This window comes from Morone saxatilis, unplaced genomic scaffold (genome assembly GCF_004916995.1).
Source record: "Morone saxatilis isolate NCDOM2014 unplaced genomic scaffold, NCSU_SB_2.0 Contig15, whole genome shotgun sequence".
Lineage (NCBI taxonomy): Eukaryota > Metazoa > Chordata > Actinopteri > Moronidae > Morone > Morone saxatilis.
This window is the reverse complement of record NW_023339707.1, coordinates 17,496,375-17,513,085: the sequence shown is the minus strand read 5'-3', so window position 1 is coordinate 17,513,085 and position 16,711 is coordinate 17,496,375. Positions and strand designations below refer to the sequence as shown.

Sequence of the window (16,711 nt, the reverse complement as noted above, 5' to 3'; positions counted from 1 at the left end):
AAAAAAAAAAAACTTAAATAACATAAAGGATGAGATTAACAGGCCGAAGAAACAAAAACAGAAAAAATTGCTCATACGGAACCGGTCGGTCTTTCATGTCTTGTATGTAATTGTCGTATCACCTTTCCCCTATGCTTTGTGCAGGAGAAGAGGCTCCAGTGCATGTCCTTCAACAGTATCAAGGAAAAAGAATGGGTGATGGAGTCTCTAATTCGCTACATCAAAGTGATTGGTGGTCCGCCAGGCAGGGAGGGCCTACTAGTGGGGTTAAAGAATGGAGCTGTGAGTATTTTGAGAAAATACATTCCCACACCTTAGAAATGGCACTTTAGTCCTGGAATTTGAACATAAAAGAAAGAGCTTTTTTCTTGAAGAAAATGAGATTCATTTGTGTGAGGATGGGAATGCAAGTCACAACATACTGTACATTTTAGTGTTTATTTAATTGCAACTGGATTTAGCATTTAACTAGCATTATATGGATGCTGCATTCTGATTTTGCTCTGCTTGTTATTGTTTTTTGCGATGTAGATCCTGAAGATATTTGTTGACAACCCATTTCCCATTACACTGCTGAAGCTGTCAACATCAGTGCGCTGCCTGGACATGAGCGCCTCCCGTAATAAACTGGCTGTGGTGGATGAGCACAACACTCTCCTGGTCTATGACATCAACAGTAAAGAACTGCTTTTTCAGGTCAGTGGAGAGGGTTAAGGGTATGGTGGAGTAACCCAACTTGGCTGATGATCTTAATACATTTCAGTGGTGTAGTGGGATGGAATAAAAAAGAAACATGCGTGTATTTGTTATTTACACACACAGTACACATCTTACTCATGTACTCCTGCCTACTCTGTGTTCCACAGTCACCTCTAGACCTTGTTTCCCCGCTGCCCTCCTTTACCTGCCCCCATCTCTTGCTTTCCCTGTAGGAGCCTAATGCTAACAGTGTGGCCTGGAACACCCAGTGTGAGGAAATGCTGTGCTTCTCAGGCAATGGCTACCTTAACATCAAGGCTAGCAACTTTCCTGTACACCAGCAGAAGATGCAAGGATTTATGGTTGGCTACAACGGCTCGAAGATCTTCTGTCTCCATGTCTATTCCATGTCTGCTGTGGAGGTGCCTCAGGTGTGTAGTATGTTGTCAGATGGTCCTAGTCTGGAGGCTATGACAGTCTTCATGTGGTCATAATGTAGAAATGCCACTGCATTGCCAGCACTCAATGTATCCTTAAATATCATGGATTTTTCATAATTTAAGACAAAAATTGGCTTCTTTATGAGACAAGTATGCAGTGAAGATTTTATTGGTGGTTCTCTTCTTATGTATTATCTGTTTGCTGCTGTTTTCACAATGTAATGTTTGTAATCCTTTTTGATGTTGTGTTGTGTTTCTCTGCCCAGTCAGCGCCCATGTACCAGTACTTGGAAAGGAAGATGTTTAAGGAGGCCTATCAGATTGCCTGCCTAGGCGTGACAGAAAGTGACTGGAGGGATTTGGCCACGGAGGCCCTGGAGGGACTTGACTTTGACACTGCCAAGAAGGTTAGTCAGACACACACAAATTGTTCTCATTATCACAAATTTTATTACTTGTATCTTGACAGAATAATAAAAAAGATGCAACTTCTCCGAATGTAGAAACACTACCATGCTTGTATCTTAGTAACTTCATGCCATCTGGAAACACTCGCCACCAATTTACAGCACATGCATTACCCAGGCATCCAAAAATAAACACAAGTCATTTTTAAGGATTTTTAAGAAGCGTGTGCTGCAAAAGAAAACACAAAACATCAGACTCTGAGAGGCCATCCTCTAAATAATTTCATGTCTTTTCACATTTTCAGGCTTTCATTAGAATCAGAGACCTGCGCTACCTGGAGCTCATCAATAGCATCGAGGTAATACCTATTCTTCAAATGGGGAAAAAAATCCCTCAATATTGTGTAAAGCCATGTTCACATATTTTGTTTGCTGATTTCTTCTTCCACCAGAGCTGACATCATCAAAGGTAGAAAAGGCTTTGGGAGACTGGGCCAATCACAATTATTATGGTCATCATACATTTAATTGCTAGGCTTTTCTCTGGGCTGCACTCCACACACCACACAGTCTAACAAGGGAAGAACCTGTATCCTGAATGACCTTCTCTTGTCCAATCCACTCTCACATGCAAGAAAATATATACACAGAGCAAAGCACACACAGATTATTTGACAATGTCCATGCAGAGTAGAGGAAAGACATTTTCAACTTAGCTAGTGCCAGCAGAAAGTTTCAGTTGTTCTGCCCTTTCATAAAGGGGAAATATACTTTGTTATGACATGTTATGATGTTATAAGAGTGTGGGTTCAGTAGTGATAGTGATAGTTTTAGTGCCTTCTCTGTTGTTTGACTCATTGTGTGTGTGAACACACATGCATAACTGTTGTGTGTGCATGCATGTGAGTGTTTATCTCTGCACACATGCCAGTGTTTGTGCTGACTGATTTGCAGGAGAGGAAGAAGCGGGGTGAGAACGACAATGAGCTGTTCCTGGCAGATGTCTATGCCTACCAAGGCAAATTCCACGAGGCAGCAAAGCTCTACAAACGTACTGGCCACGAATCCAGAGCCCTGAGCATGTACACTGACCTGCGCATGTTTGAGTACGCCAAGGTGATTAAATCATTGATTGACAAAAACACACATGCATGTACAGCATACCTTTGTATTAATACGGACAGAACAACCTGGAAACACTGCATGTTTTAGGGGTGTAGAACATATGTTTTTCTTCATCGTGTGCAGTTATGCCAAGATGGGGCCCTGCACTGTGTTCAAACGGCCCCCCTTTACCGTCTGTCTTTCATCTCCTCATACATCACTAGAATCTCCACATATATCATTTGATCAGTACACGCACACCGTGCTTTTACACACATATCCCTGCACAACACAAGGGTAACTTACACACATAGTTACAGTCGGAAATGGAGCACCAATGGAGAGGAATAAGGCGAGCGTATGCTTTTACATGAATACTTTGATGAGGAGGTCAGTTGGAGTTGAGACAAATTCATGCTTTATTATGTTTACATGTAGTGGGACACTTTGATCATCAGCATTACATTCACATTGCTGGAGAGGATGACACAGCCATGACATGTTCATGTATATTTGTGTGTGCGTGTGTATCAGATTGTATGTGTGTTTGATGTGGCTGCTGTATATTTATGTGGCTGTGTGGCCATCTGGTCCTACAGGCTGTTTGTTTTAGGTAGGATGGACACCGGAGGGAAAGGGCCTGCTGTTTGTGTGACTCTCTTCCCCCTGTCTTGGCCTTGACCCACATGGTTCTGGCTGTCTAGACTGAACTTCTCTTAGTCTCCCTCCAGATTAATATTAGGATTCTAGTTGAAAAATTACCATTGGTTAGTAAGTTTGCAGCTGTGTGTCTTTCTCGCAGGATTTTGTTGGAGCAACAGACCCTAAGAGCTCTCGGATCCTGATGACCAAGCAGGCAGACTGGGCTAAGAGCAGCAAGGAGCCCCGGGCAGCAGCGGAGATGTACCTGTCAGCAGGAGAACATCTCAAAGCCATAGACATTATAGGCGAGCACGGCTGGGCAGACATGTAGGTGTCAGTCACTGTATGAATACCCTCTAGATCAGCTTTCAACCATAAGATACACTGTTATTCCTGTTTAAACTTTTTTAAGCGACAGTTTTAGATTTGTTTGCATGATTTCTGTCATCCAAAATATGTTTTTGAATATGGTAAATATGCTATACTTTTTTGGTATGCAGTCAAAACAAACAAAGAGCTAATAGAACAATAGAATCAGGAAGAAGAAAACACAGAATAAAAAAAAAAAAAAAAAAAAAAGCCTATTTAGTATGTATGATTGTTATAAATAAAAAAAAATACATTATACAGAGAATTGTATTAAAAGTTCCTAAAAAAAATCCTGAAAACTCATCAGAAATCCCGTGGGATTACAGTCCTCAAATTGCTATACATATCTTAATCTCTGATGAGTATTCACAGGAAATAATCTCTTCAGAATTCATCCATATCATCCATTTTACACAAACATCCTGCAGTTATTGTGTTCACTATTTGGATTAATTGTACAGTTTATCACAAAAGAATATTCTAAAACCATGTCTGTAGGGGATCTATAATTTACAATCTGTGTTGCTTACTCAGTATCACAAGGAAGCAACAAAGTAATAAACATCATGTGTTTCCCACTCAAAGGATTAGATGATACAGTATATTTCACATGCTGATGGTAGCTAAGAAAGTACATAAAGAATGATTACCTTTCTCTTAGCTTTCACTCATATGTGCGTGGTGGGAATGTGGGGTGTGAGTGTGTGTGGAAACCGGCCAAACTGATATGCCATTGTCTGGTGGTCATATCAGAACTCCCCACTGACTCCATCTGACCTATTGTCTGCATGCTGTAAGCCTCCTGTGGTGTTACCAGTTGGTCAGCTCAACAAAAACTGCAGCTGAACAGAGTCAGGACTCTTTCCCCTTAATCTGATTCAGCTAGTGACCCTGATGGGTTCAAATTCTTTTGAGGTCACGAGCATAGTTTGATACAACAGACCCCTGTGTAAGGGTTTATCTGCACTTGCCCTCTCTGCATGTGCTCATTCCTCTCTCCTCTCATCCAGGCTGATTGACATTGCTCGCAAGTTGGACAAGGCTGAACGCGAACCACTGGCAAAGTGTGCGCTCTACTTCAAGAGGCTGAAGCACCATGGCTATGCCTCAGAGACTTATTCCAAGATGGGAGACTTGCAGGCTCTAGTGCAGCTGCATGTGGAAACCCGGCACTGGGAAGAGGTTTGACACACTTATGCACACGGGAGGCACACCTGCTCCGCTCATCATGGCTTATATATAGAATGTCCTGAGACAATCACATAAATATAATGTGAGCCACATAGGACTGTGCTAAATAAATTGCTGTGGTACACGAAAACCCATATCATAAACAACTTGATGTTCATGGCTTATTCAGTCTTTGCAGGGATCTTCAGAAAAGTATATTGCATTTGTTAAACCTGAATGCAAACAGTAAGACAATACATCTGCCTAATGTCCTCAAACACTGAAAAACTTAAACCACACGCACGCTCCAGAGCTAATCATCCAGCTTTGGATTTCTCTGAATCCATGCCCACACGATGATTAGAGAGTGAGAAGCACAAAACACTTGACTGCACTGAAAGAATATCAGCTTAAAGCTCTATTCTGCCTCCAATCAAATTCCTCCATCAGAGTGGATCATGCTTCTCAGCAAGAAGAAAATATTGCATTTCTTTAATCCATCTGCAGTCTTTAATCGAGTTAAAGGCGTTACAGAGATGCACATTGGCGATTTGCATGCTGAAACAGAAGAGCCAAAAACAGAACATCAAATTATGATCACATGGTTCTGCTGTAGTGTCTGTGGAAGTCTTCCTGGAAATGTATTTGATCCTTAGAGAGGAAAAAAGAAAAAGCAGAGGGAGGTAGAGTTGAAAGAACTGTTAGGCTTTATGTGCTTTACCGGTGGGAGGTGGACACCAAGACAGGATAGAGCAGAGACTAGAGTTACAGCATGGGCCATATGGATGCTATTCACTGCACCCACTCTTTTCTAAAACAAAGTATTTCTTTAAATTACTTCACAGGCCTTGGACACACACACACAAACTCCCCGTCTCTCTTTTACTTTATGGTATGACTGGTGTGTGTTTCTTGGCTCAGGTTTTGCTACAGGACATTTAGATTAATCAGTCACTATGACAGGCAAATATACGTCCACAAGGTACTACAACAGCTCTTTATATGCTGTCATTCAAACAGGATAAGCGCTGCAGTTGTAGTTGTAACTGAGTGTGAAATCAACTTAGCTCATACACTTTTCTTTGTTCTCAACTAATTAATAATGCTGCAGCAATATTTTGACAAGAGGTAATGTGTGTTTCCCTGAATAATGTGTGGCAACTCGTGTGTCCCTAATCAACTCCAGTTAAGCCATAATTACCCAAGGTGGCCTTACGCGGTTCTCTATATGTTACAATCTGTGGGACATACATTCTCATGTCAACTTTTCAAATATACCATATGTTTTTTCTTCGCTCTTTTTTTTGCTCTCACCCGTTCATTTCTCAGGCCTTCTCACTGGTGGAGAAGCACCCCCAGTTCAAAAATGACGTCTTTGTGCCTTATGCCCAGTGGTTGGCTGAGAATGACCGCTTTGAAGAGGCACAAAAAGGTGAGTGTGCATCACCGCCAGGGCTACACCTTTACCAAGCCTGTATAGGTTGCTCCGGCGTGTACATTTGCATTATGAATGTGGGTTTCCAGGATTATTTCAGTGAACATAAATTCTACAACCACAGCCAGTATTTACATATGGAAGTGATAAAGCCTGGCCAGCCCTGGACACAGACATTTTTCACTACTTCCTTAAGATTCTCTGTATCCACTGTAAAACATGATCCTCTTTGCTGGAGCAGAGCAGAACAGAGCTGGGCTGCCTGTTAACTGAATGACATGCATGCATGCCTCTAATCACCAGTACTACAAGCAGCTCTGATGATGATTACCAACTGTAACCATAGTTATAATCAGCTCATAGATTTATAATTATGATCTCAGCAGGCATATTTCCTCTTCTACATAATCTTCCTCTGCCTGTCTCGACATGACTGAACAGGCCTGATTGTATTGGAGCTTGCTTATGGTCATGCATTTTGCTGATTGTGTGTATTTTAGTCAGGCGGTAACACAGAATTGTGATATTAGTGATTGCAATTGAAACTCAAATGCTGGCTTGTCCCCTGTCCATGCACTAGTACTTCTCAGACAGCTTTAGAAATACTTAACACTAGACGGAATTGGTTGGGTTTATATTTTGGATGCTTCAGGGGTAGCTAAGTTGTTTCCAAAATGGGGGGTGTGGTCGAAGACCCAGAAGTATTTGATTAAAGGAGAGGAGCTTTAATGTTTCAATCTCCTTTAGCATTGGATACTCTTGACCATCCTTTAGGTACGAAAGGTGATAATACTGCCCCACAATTCCTTGCAGCAGCAACATTTAATAAGCTGCTGTTCACAAATACAAAAGATCAAAATTACCAACAAAGAATGTAGATTAACTTCTAAGTTACCGTCCAATGGAAGAGTTTTTGCAGGAATGTGCAGACCCAATTCTATTGGGTCCATGTCATTTTTACCATCACCAAAGGGCTGTTTGACTGTTTTACATGTATTTAGTTTGAATATATCTTTTGACCGTTGTCGTGTTTCTCAGTTTAATACATTCAAATCCTTGCGAAACTCTATTACTCTAAAGTCTTCTAATTGATAAAGGTAATTCAACTGTGTAAATAAAAAAAAACAGACAGTAACATTTCACCAAGTAGCATCAAAATTATGCAATAAACTTGATTGACCTGTTTTCTCCAATACACAAACAGGTTGTGTGCTGAGATTACAACTGTCCTAAAGATGACCTTGTTATCTTTACTTACCATTGTAGTTCATAGTAAAGTGTATTTGTTTGTTTGACCAGAAGATGTTGAAACCACTGCCATACTCATCTTTGTCAGCTTATGTTTTGTGTTTCCAGAAGAGAAAACATCAACTAACATTAACCAACAACAGCTGAATGTGTTTTTTATCCAGTTAGGTAGACTGATAAATATTTCCCACTAATATGTCCTGACCCCCGCTGTGGTTGCAGGGGCAGGGTCGCTGGTGGGGTCGACTCCATAAAGCTGCTTCTAATTACCCTCTGATAGGAACATGAAGAACAGAGCTTATGTTTAAATAGTCAAAGGGCTTTGTTGTTTTATATCCGGGAGCAACCTCCCTATTTGGTAAAGACTTATGTTCGATGTAAAAAATTAGGAAACCTTTGTCCTTTATACATTAGGTACAAATGAATCTTAGCAATTAGGGAGTCTTTGTGTGTGTTTATGTATAACTATACATATTTTTATATGCTTTTAGATACAATACAATTCTGTAGTTTGAGAGTGCAATTTTATTAGAAAAAAAAGCTAACCTACAGAGATTCTTCACAGATGCACGTGAGTATAGACACAATACATTAATTGAATGTGCAGACAAACCTTTTTCACCTTTTGTATTGTGACCTACATTTTTATAAACACAAATGATTGCTTTTGTACTCTCTGTTAGTGATATAATAGAGATTCAAACAAGTCAATTCATGAAAGTTCTTAACAGTGTCTGGTAACTCTTTCCTGGGAGGCAATGAAAAAAAATACATACCTGGTGTTTGATTGTGAAATCATTTCTGGGAAATATAGTGCAATAATACCTCAACAATGACAACTAAGCACCAAAGATGTCACCCAAAAATAAATAAATAAAGCGGGATGCCTTGGATTGACACTTGAAATCCAGCGTTGCCTCAAGACTTCAAGGGCACAAAATAATCCATCCATCACCACTTTCTTTCTGTCTTTCTTTCACTCTTTAGCATTTCACAAGGCAGGGCGCCAGAACGAAGCTGTGAAAGTCCTGGAGCAGCTTACCCACAATGCAGTGGTGGAGAACAGGTTCAACGATGCAGGATACTATTACTGGATGCTGTCTATGCAGTGTCTGGACATCGCTAGAGGTGAGACCCATCTTCTCTGCGCTGGAAAGAGGCACAATTTGTTTGTACTGTAAAGCCTGATGCCTTTATTGGTTCTTACTAAAACAAAGTGCTACATCTGTGTTTGTCTGTATCAGAAAGTGAAGACCAGAGGGAGGAAATGCTGAAGAAGTTTGAGCGTTTTCAGCATCTTGCTGAGCTCTATCATGTCTATCGCTCCATCCAGCGCTACACGGTGAGCACATGCTGCTGTTGTCAACCCTAATCTTTCATAGCCAGACCAGACAAAAGTGGGAGGAGGCCTTAGAAATCAGAGGCAGCCATATGATTGGCTGTCAGATTGAAAGCCCTGAAAACAGTACCTACTATGTGGTTAGATTTCTGTTTGGACACAAACACAGTCATGTTCCTAATATAGTTTTTTTTCACTTGAAGTATACTGACAGCCACTCTGCATTCCTGCCCACTTTCTAATCAACTTTTGTACTCAAATTTCTTCAGACCGCTGTGAGTTTGACAAGAAGGAGGTCTGGTTCTGTAAGATTATGTCAATCCAAAAAAGGAGACTCAGGATAAAGGAGAAATTAAGATGCACAGAGGTTGTTAGGCAAAGTGAACAAAAGACAGTTGAGGGTGTTAAGTTCAGGTGGTGACCACTGAAGGGTAATTTAATCAGGCTGAACCACAGGATTATTAGACTTTGTTATTGTTGTACTAAAAAGTACAGGCAGAAACTTTTTGATGGACATACTACAGTACACACAGCTGCTCATAGTGAGACATGCCCGTTTATGCAGCCGTCAAAATGATTCACTCCGTGAAACCTCATTGACCCCTGTCACCATGGTAACCAGCTGCTTGATTGATCATGATGACTACCTAATCAGTGGTCTTCTCCAAGCCCCCAGCCCTAACCCACTTACAAACAAGCTATGAGCACTACATAGGTGACCTGGCCTGTGTCAGTGTCCTCAGTTTGTTGTTTCAGCTTTCTGCTTGGCTGTGGTCACACCCCTGCAATAGTGAGGCATTGCTGTGATCCAGACCAGAGCAGGAAACCTCTATATCTCACTTTAACTCTCATGGGCAGGCACTATAGATTTGAACTATCAACTTTTTGGGATAAGGTGCTGTTAGTGATTGCTTTCGCAAATTCTTCTTTTCCTTTCAGGGCGCTGTGAGGTGGGATGAGGCACTGCAAAGGGTTAGGCTGCTTTTAGACCAGGTTAAAAGATGAAATTGTTTAGAAGGGGAGTAGGAGAGTGTAAAACCCGCAATTTGTTTATCAGAGATTTCTATTTTTACTTAACTGTTTTATTTAACTGTTTCTATCTTCAGGATGAGCCCTTCAGTTCCCACATGCCAGAGACGCTCTTCAACATCTGCAGGTTTCTCCTGAACAACCTCACCAAGGACATACCACCTGGCATATCTAAAGTGTATCCTTCCATTTGAGAAAGTAGACCAAACATATTGTAAGATATCAAGTAAATATTTTTAGAATAAAGTACTGTGTGGCCCTTCCTCTCTGGGAAACTCTCAAGAACAGACATGCCAATCTGAAATCAAGACTGGCAGAGACAGTGATGATAAAGTGGTGGAAAAGCGATAGAAGTAGAGAGAAAACGGAAGAGTTGGCGCCACTGCGGAAACCATGCTGCTGCTGAGAGAAATAAAAGGGGTGATGATGGGGAGGAGATGATGCCAGCAAGAGGCACATTCTCCGTTATCTAAACAAATGCTTTGATTATTGAACTTTGTGCAGACACGTACAGATATAAACACACTAAACAATGTGTTTTAATTCGAAAAAATACACACACAAAGCCACCCACAGCCGTACAGACACATCCATGTGGTCACATAGAGGCAGAGTGTGAGGAAGGAAAGCCCAGCCTTTGAGGAGGATGTCAAGCTGAGCAGCTGGGATCCTCTGTGGCCAAACTGAGGTGTTCCAAAAACTTTGAACTTAGATTTATAGACTTTGCTGGGCTGCATTGGAATTGATGTGAACAATTGAACGCAATGTCACAGAAAGGCTGCACTAAACAACCTACACAATAGGAGGACACGCATTTATCAACAGTCCCAGCCGTGGAACAGAACTGGGTGTGTGGGAGGAGCGGGAGAGCATTCAAAGGAGAGGAGTAGTGTTAAGTTTTAGGTTATGGAGGAGTGCCAGTGTTGAGCTGTTGCAGCTGCAACTCATTGACCTGTCATTGCCACTCTCAGAGCAGCTCTCTTAACAATCTGTCCATATAAATACAAATAAGCAACAATTTCCTCAACTCAAACGCAAAAACAGGCACATAGGCCTGTATAAGCCCACACACAAGCCCACAAACACAATCTTACCAAGGTATTACTTTTGAGGCATTTAGCCAGTGTTGCTGCGTCAGCACGGCTCTTAACAGCTCATTTAGAGAAATGAGGGAATATACCATTATTGTATATTTATTATACCTATTTATAAATACACACAAGGGTACATTTTTCCACATAAAAGGTAACTATTTTTGAATAAGACATCTAGAAATCAATGTCCCAGTGAAACTATATTTAGACTATATTTAGCTATTCCTCTTACATTTATTTTCCTTGACCTGATTCTTAGAAACACCTTGTATGCGTTGGCCAAGCAGAGTCAAAAACTGGGTGCATATAAACTTGCCAGGTATTCGTACGAGAAACTCCAGGAGCTGCACATTCCCTCCCGCTTCCAGGAGTCCATAGAACTGGGCAGCCTCACCGTTCGCGCCAAACCATTTCACGACAGCGAGGTGTGTTTAGGAGTTGGCATGTACATGCTGGTATATTTAACATGCTCTGAAATATTGTGTTCATGAATGTATATGTTTAACTTCCGTGTTTTTCCTGCAGGATCTGATTGAGGGCATGATGTGCTACCGCTGCTCCACTAACAACCCCCTGCTGAACAACCAGGGCAGCGTGTGCATCAACTGCAGGCAGCCTTTCATCTACTCTGCTTCATCATACGGTCAGTGATACAGAGACAGATTGTACGCAGTATTTACACAGAGAAGACTCTGTTTGTGTTTTAATGTAGCATTTCTCCTTGTATACAGAGGTGTTGCCTTTGGTGCAGTTCTACCTGGAGGAGGGCATCAGTGATGAAGAGGCTGTGTCTCTGATTGACCTAGAAGTTCCTCACACGGATCAGAGGGATGGGCGCTGGCACGATATGGACAATGGTGGTATCCTTTGGTCATCTACACAATGTAGCTACACACAAATACACACACATACACAGAGTAACATGATTCACAAGCTTTGTATTATTATTATTAACTCCCCACTCTGCTGGTCCTGAGTGTCTGCCCTAACACACTGCACATCTCTTCCAAATTAAGCACGTGACTCCTCTCCGCCTTGTGACAGTTCTAAGAAGCTGTTTAGTCTGCGTTGGCCTCGATTCTGCGCTGGTGGGTAAGCTGTCAGAGCTAAGTCATCTTAGCTCTTGAGCTAATAGGGTTAGAGAGGCTCTCCTGTCTCATCTTAATGACACTAACCCTCGGAGAGCCGTAGCCACAGCCCTAGTGCAGGGATTAACCTGCATTAGCCGGCAGACACTCAAGGGCACTGAGGTCTGCTCTGTTACTCCAGACCCACGATGTGACTGACAGGCATGACTGATTGGCATTTGAAACACTCTCACTTTTAGAATAATTTTCTGAGGGATAATACAAGGGGTTTTCCTGTCTTGAAAATATATAATTACAGAAAACATACATAACATGTAAAAAAAAAAAAAACACGTAAAATATGATTGTGAAGTATATGCATTGCTATCTGTTCTTAATGAACGCTAATCAGAGCTGCAGTCTTTGAGGATGGATGATGGTTTTGATGATGCAGAGGAAGACCCATTTACAGCCAAAATGAGCTTTGAGGTAAGAAAGGACAGAGAAGATGAGGCGATTAATATTCCACTAACTGGGCAAACCAGCTGGAGAGGGGGAAAGGACAGGGTCCATAATAGAATGTGGATGTGTTCCTGTGTGTGTCCAAACAGCAGGGGGGTTCGAACTTTGTCCCAGTCAAGGTGAGTCGCTTGGTGCTGCGCTCAATGAGCAGGAGGGACGTCCTGATCAAACGCTGGCCCAGGCCGCTCAAATGGGAATACTTCCGCTCCCTGCTGCCTGATGTGAGCATCACCATGTGCCCCACCTGCTTCAAGGTACAGCATTTATAAGACCCAGGGCTCGTGTAACCTGGTGTGTTTTTCTGTCTTTCTTCTTTGTCTCTGTAACTAACAGTGTTTTTTTTACGTGAGGTTTTTTTTGTTGTTGCACGCCCTCTATAGATAACATTTATTTTCAGATCCTCAGATGAGGCCGTTCTAATGTTGCTATCTTTGTATTTCCTCGTAGATGTTTCACAGTGAAGACTATGAACTCCTGGTGCTTCAGCACAACTGCTGCCCTTACTGTCGCAGACCCATCGATGAACCAAACTGATGTACTTAAAATAGAGCAGCTATTTTAAAAGATAATCTTGTTGTCCTTTCTGACATGTTGTCTTTGTTCTTTTACATTGTAATATCATTGTCTCTGTAATATACATAGACATCTGTTTATTGTCAAGTTAATGTGAATGTGTTACCGCTATTCCTCGAGCTCAAGAGCAGTAATACCTGTAGTGTGTGTGTTTGTCATTATAGAGTGGTCATTAAAAGTGCACCATCAGCCAATCAACCCAATTGGATTATTAGGATCAGATTACCTTGGGCTGTCACTGATTTCATCATTACTTTAAAGGGAACAGAGGTGTACAGTGTAAAAACAATATTGCTATAATAACACATTTATTTAAAAAAAAACACTTTTAACCTAATAGAAAACACATTTGTTATAATGATAATGTTATTATTCACAAAGACCAGAGACATCTGCCAACAAGATTTCACAGGCTCACATACTGAATACTGTATGTTTTATAACAGTACGGGACATTTAGTCATGAGAATGTATTTTTTATATCATTACAAATGGAAAAAAGGCCTTTTCAATAAAATGTTTTGGTATTTTTTATGACCATGGGTTTTCTTAATGATGTTACAAAGACAACTGGAGTAACATTAACTTTTTACTCTTGCAGATTGAACTTTAGGATTTGTGTCTGTGAAAGAGAGAGCTGGGAAAGTGCATGCTGTGAGCGGTATGCCCCACTGATTCTGAGTACACCTACGGCTATGAGTTGAGCTCTGCATTATGCAGTGGTTAGGGATTAGGCTTTCGCGGATGCAAATAAGTTGAATTGCTCAAGAAAATTCATTTTGTCGTTTGTCCACTCTGAACGGTTTAAATCACAAATAGGCTGGTTCCCTCTTTGCCCTTCCTCCCACTCTCTGCTCTCATCTTATTCTGATGATGCATTGATGCACATGACAGTAATGATGGAGTTCGGGTTGCCACGACTGTAACCTCTCACCTTGAAAATGGTGAACATACTGCATAGCTATTTCTGGAGTTTTCTTCTTTAATGCTTTATGTGTGTGCCTGTGTATGTGACTGTGTGTGTGTGTTTGTGTGTGTGAGAGAGAGAGAGGGAGAGAGAGAGGGAGATTGAGTGTCTTAATTCCACCTCTGCTAACACTTTGCTCCATGCACGTCCCTAATCCGATCGGCCTGTTAAAAGGTGCCGCATCACTTCAGGGGGCTGCAGAGAACATCTTACTTCCACAAGATCCATCCCTTCAGCCATCCTTTCTCCCCCATTTTCACTACAACTTCACGACAAGACTCCCTCACAGTATTCTATTCTGAGAAGAGGCACAGGCTGTTTTATTGAGTGTCAAGGTCTCAGAGGAAGAAAAAAAAACCATCACCAGCTGCAGCCATGAATGGCACAGAAGGACCCAACTTTTATGTTCCCATGTCTAACAAGACTGGGTTGGTTCGCAGCCCATTTGAGCACCCTCAGTACTACCTGGCTGAGCCCTGGAAGTACTCTCTTGTGGCTGCGTACATGCTGTTCCTCATCTTCACTGCATTCCCCATCAACTTCCTCACTCTCCATGTCACTGTCAAAAACAAAAAGCTGAGGACCCCTTTGAACTACGTCCTGCTCAACCTGGCGGTGGCCGACCTCTTCATGATCATCGGAGGATTCACAGTCACCCTGTACACAGCCCTGCATGGATACTTCATATTAGGGGTCACCGGCTGCTATATTGAAGGATTCTTTGCCACCTTAGGAGGTAAGACATGAGGAACACATTTCTCTTGTGTATTAAAATGCTTTTATTTAGATCATATAAATGTCCTTAATATGTCAATTACATTATTGGCAATATTTTACTTGTACTCTTAAATACCATGTCTGTTTAAATTTACACTTGCTTTATTTCATGTCTCAGGAGAGATTGCTCTCTGGTCTTTGGTGGTTTTGGCTATTGAGCGCTACATTGTGATCTGTAAGCCAATGACTAACTTCCGCTTTGGGGAGAAACATGCCATTGCTGGGCTGGCATTCACATGGATCATGGCCCTGACCTGTGCTGCTCCCCCTCTATTTGGATGGTCTCGGTACTGTATGTTTCAGTGTTTAGACTGTGCTTGCCAGGTTTCAAAACAATACGCATATTATTCTGATCACTTGCACACTATAGCACCTTAGAGATTATTTACTTGCAGAACACTTACTCAAAGACATATCTAGAATCAAATACTGAGTGTGATGGTGTTGATGGAAATTTTTAAGATTATTATTGTATGTGTGGATGCAGGTACATCCCAGAGGGAATGCAGTGTTCCTGTGGGATTGACTACTACACTCCTAAGCCCGAGATCCACAACACCTCATTTGTCATCTATATGTTCGTCCTCCATTTCTGTATCCCCCTCTTCATCATTTTCTTCTGCTACAGTCGCCTGCTCTGCACTGTGCGAGCGGTAAGGACACCACTGCCAGATGCAGTATTAATAATAAGGATGTGATACCTTGTTTGTCTCTGTAGAGAAATTCTCTTTTTTTTTTTTACCTTTTGGGAGGTTAGCAGCATCACAGAGCAGAATCTCTAGAGATGCGAGGGATTTAATGGCTCAAGGACACTTCAGGAGGGCAGATCATTGCCAACATGGCAGCTTATACCCAGGTCCTCAAGCTGGAGGGCAGTCTGCCTGCTCACTGTGACCTCATTAATAATAGTTTTACATTGATAATGTATTAGCGTTCATAAATAGTAAAAACAAATAATACTGAAATTTGCATTGAAACAGCTTTAATTGATCATTTTATAATCAGTGGTGGAGTGTAAGTGTTAGAGTTAGTACATTTAGTACTAAGTTAATTCTATCACGTGAAGGATATAAATGCTTCCCCCTCCACTGCTAACAATGAAACCTCTCTCTCTCTGTCAAACAGAGTCTAATCTACAGAGAACTATCACCTGAATCTGCAGCTTTATAGCAAGTTTCAATTCTTTGTTTAGCTGTCAGCCTTAATATCAGGTTCACTCTCACAACTCCCATAGCCTCAGCTATGGGCAGCTGTTTCCAGCAAAGAAAAACAAAAAACAGAACTGTACACACTGCCTGCTCAGCACCAAACAGCAGACTGGTGAACATAGTGCAGCTAAAGCAGTTAAAGAACCCAAGTCCAAGCCCGAGTTATTAGCATACAGAGCAGAATGGTTACCTCTTTGACCGAATGGATGCACAAACTGGGGCTAGTGGAGACAGAAAATAGCTCAAAAGAGAGTGAATATTGGACATTCTCCAGCTGGACAGAAAGACAAACCCAAATGAATGACAAGGCTGCTACTGCTCTGTGTGTATATAAGCAACTGTTTGCTAAGACATTCACAAGATCAATTTAAAAGGTGATCATGTGTCAGACAGCCTGTTTCTGCTTCCCCTATGTGGCCAAAAAAATGTGATAAAACACGGCCTTTCTGTTCTTAAAGGCTCAATCTGTAATTTGACTCATAAATTACAGACATATTTGCATATATAATTGGGTAGTTTGATTCCATCCTGAACAATTATCTTGATACGTTTGTTTTACTGCTGTCTGTTTGAAACCATTACAGATGTAAACAAATCTTCAACAGCATGAGAGAACATGAC

General features: G+C 41.4%; 2 protein-coding genes across 2 annotated transcripts in view; both read left to right on the top strand.

The window, feature by feature from the left end:
* The window catches only part of ift122 (intraflagellar transport 122 homolog (Chlamydomonas)), a 19,988-nt gene extending 6,316 nt beyond the window's left edge, over nucleotides 1-13,672 (top strand). The window contains exons 12-29 of the mRNA XM_035656512.1: nucleotides 145-282; nucleotides 532-696; nucleotides 933-1,130; nucleotides 1,406-1,546; nucleotides 1,852-1,905; nucleotides 2,501-2,662; nucleotides 3,453-3,619; nucleotides 4,672-4,843; nucleotides 6,161-6,263; nucleotides 8,502-8,642; nucleotides 8,759-8,856; nucleotides 9,960-10,060; nucleotides 11,236-11,401; nucleotides 11,502-11,619; nucleotides 11,708-11,836; nucleotides 12,456-12,532; nucleotides 12,655-12,819; nucleotides 13,013-13,672. Of these exons, the coding sequence (XP_035512405.1) occupies nucleotides 145-282; nucleotides 532-696; nucleotides 933-1,130; nucleotides 1,406-1,546; nucleotides 1,852-1,905; nucleotides 2,501-2,662; nucleotides 3,453-3,619; nucleotides 4,672-4,843; nucleotides 6,161-6,263; nucleotides 8,502-8,642; nucleotides 8,759-8,856; nucleotides 9,960-10,060; nucleotides 11,236-11,401; nucleotides 11,502-11,619; nucleotides 11,708-11,836; nucleotides 12,456-12,532; nucleotides 12,655-12,819; nucleotides 13,013-13,099 (2,382 nt within the window). The 3' untranslated portion in view covers nucleotides 13,100-13,672. The remainder of the gene's footprint in view (nucleotides 1-144; nucleotides 283-531; nucleotides 697-932; nucleotides 1,131-1,405; nucleotides 1,547-1,851; nucleotides 1,906-2,500; nucleotides 2,663-3,452; nucleotides 3,620-4,671; nucleotides 4,844-6,160; nucleotides 6,264-8,501; nucleotides 8,643-8,758; nucleotides 8,857-9,959; nucleotides 10,061-11,235; nucleotides 11,402-11,501; nucleotides 11,620-11,707; nucleotides 11,837-12,455; nucleotides 12,533-12,654; nucleotides 12,820-13,012) is intronic.
* An 808-nt stretch (nucleotides 13,673-14,480) lies between these two features.
* LOC118324326 (rhodopsin-like) overlaps nucleotides 14,481-16,711 on the top strand; it is a 3,530-nt gene continuing 1,299 nt past the window's right edge. Inside the window, exons 1-3 of the mRNA XM_035656609.1 lie at nucleotides 14,481-14,841; nucleotides 15,001-15,169; nucleotides 15,370-15,535. Of these exons, the coding sequence (XP_035512502.1) occupies nucleotides 14,481-14,841; nucleotides 15,001-15,169; nucleotides 15,370-15,535 (696 nt within the window). The remainder of the gene's footprint in view (nucleotides 14,842-15,000; nucleotides 15,170-15,369; nucleotides 15,536-16,711) is intronic.